General features: G+C 38.6%; 1 protein-coding gene across 1 annotated transcript; it reads right to left on the minus strand.

Moving 5' to 3' along the window:
• Positions 1-2,691: 2,691 nt before the first annotated feature.
• LOC143554408 (F-box protein SKIP1-like) lies at positions 2,692-4,461 on the minus strand. Its single transcript, XM_077044170.1, has 2 exons — positions 4,086-4,461; positions 2,692-3,417 (listed from the first exon to the last, which is right to left on the minus strand). The coding sequence occupies exons 1-2, from the start codon at positions 4,418-4,420 to the stop codon at positions 2,844-2,846; spliced, it is 909 nt and encodes a 302-aa protein (XP_076900285.1). The 5' UTR covers positions 4,421-4,461; the 3' UTR covers positions 2,692-2,843.
• Between the last annotated feature and the right edge of the window lie 4,042 nt (positions 4,462-8,503).

Here is an 8,503-nt window from a genome sequence, read left to right on the forward strand (position 1 = left end):
ATTAATTGAAGGAGGGGGTGTTTATGATGGTTGTGATAAGAAACAAGATTTTTTTTTGAAGCTATTGAAGATTTTGTTGAGGTTCCAAATGTACAAACTGATGTGGTTGTTACCCATCAGAATGAAGCTGAATATGATGACTTGGATGCCATCAAAGATGAAATTGTTGAAGAATATAATGAAGTGCAAAATGCACCAACTGAGGAAGGAGAAAATGTTAACTCAAATGTCATCGAAGAAGCAACACTTTATGATGGGTACGATAAGAAACAAATGTGTTTGAAGTTGTTGAAGAGTTTGTTGAGGTGCAAAATGCACAAACTGGTAAGGTTGTTATTCATTACTATGAAGTAGAAAATGATGACTCGAATGTCATCGAAGATGAAACTATTAAAGAATTTAGTTGAGGTGCAAAATGCACAACCTAAGGGAGCCGAAAATGATGACTTAAATGTTATCAAAGAAGCAGCAATTTATGATGATTACAATAAGAAACAAGATGTGTTTGAAGCTGTTGAAGAGTTTGTTGAGGTGCAAAATGCACAAACTAATGAGGTTGTTATTCATCAGAATGAAACAGAGTATGATGACTCGAATGCCATCGAAGATGAAACTATTGAAGAATTTGTTCAGGTGAAAATGCACAAACTGATGAAGCCGAAAATGATGATTCAAATGTCATCAAAGAATAAGCAGTTGACGATCTTAATCAAAATGCACAAACTGATGAAACGGAAAATGATGACTCAAATGGTATCCAAGATGAATTAGTTGATGATATTATTAATCAAGATGGTGTTATTGAAAAAGATGTTGCTGATTCAAATGACATAAGAGATTGCAGATGAAATAGATGATAAAGCGAAGAACGAGTTAGACGACATCAAAACTAATGATTCGTTGATCAAGTTCACAACTTTTGATCTAACACTTGCAGTATTAGTTGGGCATATGCTAATCTTTACATGTTTGGGTGCCATTTTTGTTTCAAGACGTAACAAGGTCGAAAAAGAAGAATTTAAGAATGTCGAACCGTCAACAAAGGCACAATCTTTGAAAGAGGAAGAACAGTTTGTAACAAATGAACAGTCTTTACCTTCACCTATACCATTACATATGCTAGAGAATGATATTATTAGCCGTGTTCATAATATTCCATCAGTTAAGCTGTTAGGCCAATTCATGTTTGGTGAAGAAACTACCAACAAAATATCATCAACAATATCATTTCAGATGGAAATGCCAACCGGAGATTCTCTTACAGTCAAGAAACTGGTGTGACATTCATTAAAATTTGTATTTGTATTCGAATATGTTTACCCGATTTGTTTTGTAATTCAGATCTTTGTTCATTAATACAGTGGAGTAATTATTGAGTATTTATGTTTGTCATGTTGTTGTAATGTTATGCAAGTGTTTACAAGTTGAATTTCATGTACTTCGAACCATTCTTGCATTTAAACCAAAGTTCAAGGACGTAATGTACAAAATTCTCAAAATTCTGGATTTTTGGTCTCATCACGTAGCGTGACGGACCTAAACTAAGTCCTTCGCGTAGCACGACGGAGCCAGAAAATCCGCGAGTCCTACCTTGGTAGCGGTGACGGAGCCCTCTCTGGCCCGTCGTGATACACGACCAAGGCATCTATTACGAGTTTTTCATGTTTAAACTCGTTTAAACACTCTTTAAACCCATTTTGAACAATTTTGAATGTTAGTTAATATATTTTATTGTTGTAAAATATGTTTCAACTCTCAATTCTCTGTTCCAACTCAACTAATTGAGTCTAATAATCAATTCAAGGGTTTTATGAACTCGCTAACTATCTTGACCAATTCCGATTACGTTTACAACCTACTTGACCTTGTTCAACTATAAATAGACCTTCATTTCTCTGCGTACAACTTTGTCACACCTCAATCCACGAAAATATTTGTTTTAATTTTGTATTTCAAAAGTCAAATTGTGAAGTTCAAGACTTTTTCTTCCTTCTTGTTCTTCATCAGGGTATGTCTTACATTGTTTTCCAACGTGTTCGGTTTGTTTTGAATAAAATATCTTGTTGAACTCAAGGAGCTAATTTGACGATTTACGAAGATTTGTTGTTCTGGAAGCTGTTAGTTTGAATTTGATTTGGCAAACATCTCATCAGTGGGGTCGAACATGTGGGGGTAAATTGAGTCGGCCTTGCATGTTATCAAATCCCCAATTATGTTTCCTAATCTAAAGAGGTCAAATAAGTTGGATCCATAGAGAACTTCACTAGTTGTGAGGACTTGAGAGAACCATTTCAAAACACAAACACGAATTTATTATAGAGTAATTAAATTTAAGTCATTGGTTATCTAAATTGCTTGTAAGTCACCAGGTATTACTCATATTTGGATTACTCATATTTCCAAATGAATACCATAAACACGACACAAACATGTAAAAATTTCAATTGTTTTCAAGTTAGAGTAGATGTTTTAACATCAAACAATATATGGATTGAGTTCAAATTTTACCCGTGTAACACCTCAACTCGAAACAATTAACACCCCTTAACTATAGCCCCCAACCACTTGTAGCAAAACATCATTGCTCCTTTTTAGTCTAAACTCTAACCTCCTAATTACAGTAGTTAAACACAAAAACCAAAAAGATCTACAACCACATATATCCATCATCTTTTGTTGTGTTCAATTAAGTATTTAAATCAAATATATTATTACTAATGTAACTTTAATTCAGTTTATAAAGTTTCATAGACACATCTACACTCGATATAAACATAAAAATATGATCTTAACACAACAAGCTTATATAACAACATGATCATCTATTATTCTTTGTTAAGATATTAAAAACGAAAAGCATTGGTTTGGAACCGATCATCATACAAACTCCAATGCCCATACCTTTCCGCGTTAAAACCAGCCCTCGGGATATAAAAGTTGGTCTTCTTAACAGTCTTCAAATTAGTCAGCCCCGAAGTCAAATTCGCAATATCCCGGTTCGTTACATTCACACAACCCGTTAAATCCAAATGCTCGAGGTCTTTACACCTTCCGGTTATCAAAGCGAGGCCTCGGGCCGTCAATTTGGAAAACCTAAGTTCAAGGTGAAGGATTTGCGGCATGAACTTCCCGATTGCAGCGGCTTCCGAGTCCCCGTCTTGGGGGCACGCGTTTAAGTAGCTGGTCGGGACGATTCCTAGGTGTTGTGAAGGGTCTAACCAGTTCATTAGGTTGCATTTTAGGGTTGCAAGGTGGGGGCAATTTTGTCCTAACGCGAGTAAGGATTTGTGAGAGATTTCATAGCAGTAGCTTATGTCGAGTTCTTTGAGTTTGGGGCACGCCGACGCAATCTTTATCATGGATTCATCGGTCACGTTTGGGCAGCTCTTGATTGATAATACTTCCAGGTTTGGGCATCTGTTAAAAACAAAACAACACAAAAAAGAACCATAATTCAATAACCTGAACCAGTCCGGGCCTCAGGATCTCGACTCAAGGTACAACGTACAGCTATGCACATTAACAATGGTTAACAAATATATAAAAACCAAAAACAAACACCTGAATGTATCACTTGTCTAGCACACAATCAATTATAGATACTGATTGGCAAATATGCATATTCAACACATTATAATTCATCTTCTAGATTTCAGATCCTACCTCTTAATATCAATACGCCATTTTCAAATCTCAGCTTTGTTTTAAACTGAGCTGCTTGGTTTTTAAACAGCTGAAACCGGTTTAAATCAAGCTGGCCTGGCTTGGCCAAACTGAGCCGAGCTAATGAGCAAAACCGAGCCACATACATAGTTGTTAATAGCGCTCATACAAAACGATATAGCGATTACCCTATCTGAGTTCGGTGCCCTAATAGCGTGATAAATAGCAGGATTTAGATGTTTTTTAATATCAAAAGGTCCCGAATTATTTAAAATCCCATATCCGAATTAGTTATTCATATATTCAGATCAACCAACAAATAAGAATTCGGATCAGTTTATTCGGGTTTCAGTTCGAATACTGGGATTTCGGTTTTCATGAACACCCCTACCCCTAAGCATCTAAATCAAACAAAACTTTACCGTTTGGCAACGAAGTCAATCGCCCGATCGGAGCAATGCCTAACTCTAATCTCCTTAACCCCTCCCTCACTCCACTCCACAACACTCCTCACCATATTATCCACCTTCCTCTCAAACTCAGCTGTCCACCAGCTACACGATTCAACCGGATACAATTTAAAGGCCGATGATTCAAGATCAAACACGGAGTGAAGACTCGGGTCCTTGGAGACTTGTAGCCATGACTTGCAGACCAACATGGGTCCCACCCATCGGTCTTTGAGAGAGAGTCGGGTCATGATGTTGATGAGGCACTCGTGGGTTAGATCCGACCACTTTGAGTCTGACTCGGCCATTGGTTAATGTTTGAGGCGGTGTGTTTGGTGTTTATGTTTGGTTGTGGTGTTGGAGAGGTAGTTTATCCACACACGTGTGGGTGCATAATATTATTATTTATTCATCTTAACGTGATATATATTTGACTAATTAAAAGAGATATTTGACTTTTTTTTTCAACTACCAAAGAAAGGTTTTATTAAAACATAAATAAAAATGTAGAATATACATGCCGATTGCCGACTCAATGTAAAGGAGTCCGGTTATTTGATGAACAAGACCGGCTCGTTTAAGGGTTGAATGAAAGGTCACACTAGGTAAAGCATAAACAAAAATTTTGCTACTGCGTCAGTTAGGGATGAGCTTACCGATCCTGAAATTTGCAAATTTTTGGTACCGATACCGAAATATTCGGTTCTGCACCGGTACGGTACCGGGATAATACCAGTACCGAAGGTAAAAAGTCGGGAAATACCGGTACCGTCCCGTACCGGTACCGTACCGATCCCGAAACTCAAAACTTTAGCACCGATTCGGTACCAATGGTACCAAATAGGTACCGATTTCGGTATCGGTACCGGTACCGAATTTGCTCATCTCTAGCGTCCGTTGTGGATTGTAAATATGTTTTTTGAGTGGGATAATTTTATGCCTAAGAAGGTGGGTATTTTAGTGTGGCGAGCAGATACAAAACGCATTCCCTCTTTATTATGTTGGCTAAAAGGAATATTCTGGTTCCATCAGTCATGCGTCCGAATTGCGAAGACGAACTAAAAACAGCTGAACATATATTTCTATCATGTCAATTTGTCCAGTAGGTATGGCGTATCATTGCTTATTGTTGTAAGGTCCCGCTAATTTATGCCTTTTCGACTCCCAATTTGTTGGAACTTTATAAGTATTCATCTTTGCCATCCTGAGAAGCCAAGGCATTTCACGCGGTTTGTCTCACGGTAATTTGGTGCCTTTTGAAGGTGAGAAATTCTCTGGTGTTCAAAAGAAAGTCGGCACAATTGAGTCATATAATAAGTGCGTCAGGGTTTGATATGTTATAGATTGAATTTAGAGAGGATAATATTGATAGAAAGGAATAACGATTATATTATTGAAAACGTAAAGAAAGATTACAATAGATTCCCGGGCCTAGCCTTAGCCATGGCAATACCATCTTAAACATGAACATACTCTCTCCTCTCCCTATTAGCTATTAATATCTATTTATAGAAATATAAGTTGCACTTGACCCCTCATAAAATAGACAAACGACATTTAGACTAGATACTAGATACGATTCCTATCATTACTCCCCCCTTTAAAACAGTCTTGCCCTCAAGACTAGGAACGAACAACTGACTTGACAACCAAGCGGAGGCTACCCCAAGTGCGTATTCAGGTGGTCGACCCTGCCCATGCACCACCCACATAAGAGATTATCCAACAATTAACCCAATAACATGAGTAGCAGTCTTGTACCACCAATGAAAGAAAGTTCCAGCAAAGGCAAAAGCACCAAAAGATAGAATCCAATCAGCATGAGGGGTCCAAATCTCAGAATTCCTATTGAAGAAGAACCCATCATAATAGCTATCAGAATCTTGTGCTTGGACTGAAGGAATGAAGCCAACATATACTTAAGGATCGGGTGGTTTCGGATCATGATCCAAAACAAACAACTTAGAAGGGAAGTGGCCATGATATTTAGTGACAAAGGATGCGATCAGGGTATAACAGTCAAGGTTGGGGATGACGATTGCAATAACAACGAAACAATGTTCTATTCTCTGAAACGCTGCTTCAAAAACCAGAATGTAACCAACCATAATCATAGGGGGTCTAGAATATTGCACTATGGAGCTGACAGAGAAAACGGAGGGTATAGGAGGTGATACCCGAACTGAAAGAACGAGTTCAGCATTCATGTTTACCGGGGGTTTGTGATATGTGGCATCCGGATTCAAGATGTAGGGTAGAGTACCTCCTTTCCAACACAGGCCCCGATCGCTGATTTTGAACTTAAATACCACTGTTTCTATCAGAAGCCGATTTTCCAGCGGTGGAGGTTGCGGAATGGCCTTAAAATCAGCTTGCACAATCGAAGCAAAAGAGGAAAACTCAGTTAGAGAGGTTTGATCCTGAACTACGACTGAGCATTCAAGAGTTGAATCAACACGACAAATCATCAATGAGATAAGAGCACTTGATGATGAAAGTGAAGACGGAGGAGTATAAGTATATTTGGCTATTGCGTTGTGTCTGGTGAAAACATACTCCGAAGACAGAAACAGAGCAAGATATTGAACGTCCCTACAAACAAGGTCCAGATTTGGAGAGTATTGGCCCATAACAATTTGCTGCTCCACATCATGGCCCACCCCTGTACCGGAGCCCAAAGCCCACCGAAGATCATACGATATGGCCCAATTATCACCTATCAACCCCAATTTGGCTTGGTCATTTAATTGTTTATCAGATCTGGTTAGTTTATCACTAGCGCCAAACGAATTGGATTCAGAACGGGAGATTATTGCCTCAAATTGAGCGAGTAGAGACGGCGAATCATCAAGGACACTAGACGAACGACCCGCTACACGGTCAATTTGCAGATCTGAAGACAGATCGGCGAACCCAAAGCATGACGAATCAAGGTGTGAGAAACGTATCTCTTCATTCAATTGCTCATATGTACCAGATTTAGAATCAGATTCGGAGAAAACTTTGCCGGAAAACCCTGACGAACCATCGACGTTCTTCTCATGATGTTTCATCCAAGTGAGAACCATCTTCTGAAATTTGCTGGATTCAATACGATCCTCCTCTAACATTTTCAAAGTGGTTTTGATTTCAACAACATCACCTTGAAGTTGTTTGATCTGTTGTTCATGGGCATCCAATCGGAATTTCTGAGCTAGGGTTTCCATGAGTGAAAAAGGCAGGTCAATGGCAGGTCGGACCAATGTTAGTGTTCGATTCTGATTACTAACAATTAAACTAAAATTGAGAAAAGCACAATATATTGGAATTGAAATTTGTATGAAGAAGATGATACAGACTCGATAACTAACCACCAAAGTGGCCCAGGGCCATGCCTTTCTCAATGCCTAGCAAAGAGCCAAATGACCTCACTAATATTCTCCCCCCCCCCCTCCCTATGCTTTATTGACACTTATTTATAGAAAAGTAAATTGCACTTGACCCCCTCTAACAATAGACAAATGAAAATTTAGACTAGAACTAGAATATGATTCCTATCATTTGTTAGGGTTCGATTCTGATTACTAACAATAAACTGAAATTGAGAAAAGCACAATATATTGGAATTGAAATTTGTACGAAGAAGATGATACAGACTCGATAACTAACCACCGAAGTGGCCCAGGGCCATGCCCTTCTCAATGCCTAGCAAAGAGCCAAATGACCTCAATAATATTCTTTCTCCCTCTCCCTGTGCTATATTGACACTTATTTATAGAAAAGTAAATTGCATTTGACCCCCTCTAACAATAGACAAATGACAATTTAGACTAGAACTAGAATATGATTCCTATCATTACTTCCCCCTTCAAAACAGTCTTGTCCTCAAGACTGGAATTGGCTAACAAATTTCAAATCCAATGTGGAGATCGTCTTGGTTGCGTCTTCAGGTGGTCGACCCTACCCATGCACTACCCATAAATGATATGAACCAACAACACCCGCAACAATCTGACTTGCAATATTGCACCAACCATGAAACAGTTTCCATAACAAATCTGATTTAAGGTTTGTATATGGGTCAGGTGGTTTAGGATCCTCATCCAAAACAAACAGCTTCAAATCAAAAGCAGGAGGTCGGGTATAGTCGAGCCAACCAAAGTCCCAACCCGGTTTCCACTCCAAGGTTTGAACATCAAGCAATATACTACCAATTCGGTCTTGACTCGGGTGATTACTAGGGATTGATGAGGGCGCGATCACACCAAACTGGGGATTACCCGCCGGAGTCGCAAATTCAAATTTTGAAGAATTAATAACCTCATTTAAATGCTCATCGGAACTGTTAATTCCCAAAACACCACAATCATCATGATTTGTACCAATTATCTTTTCATTTGTTTTACTATCAC

Source organism: Bidens hawaiensis, unplaced genomic scaffold (genome assembly GCF_021521415.1).
Source record: "Bidens hawaiensis isolate Kalapana, Puna unplaced genomic scaffold, B.hawaiensis_p1.1 tig00017673_1, whole genome shotgun sequence".
In the NCBI taxonomy this organism is placed as follows: domain Eukaryota; kingdom Viridiplantae; phylum Streptophyta; class Magnoliopsida; order Asterales; family Asteraceae; genus Bidens; species Bidens hawaiensis.

Bases quoted from the DNA above. Each gene is read 5' to 3' on its own strand.
- LOC143554408 (XM_077044170.1), bottom strand. From the start codon at position 4,420: ATGGCCGAGTCAGACTCAAAGTGGTCGGATCTAACCCACGAGTGCCTC. The intron at 3,418-4,085 runs GTAAAGTTTTGT...TGTTTTTAACAG, and splicing joins ATTGACTTCGTTGCCAAACG to ATGCCCAAACCTGGAAGTAT.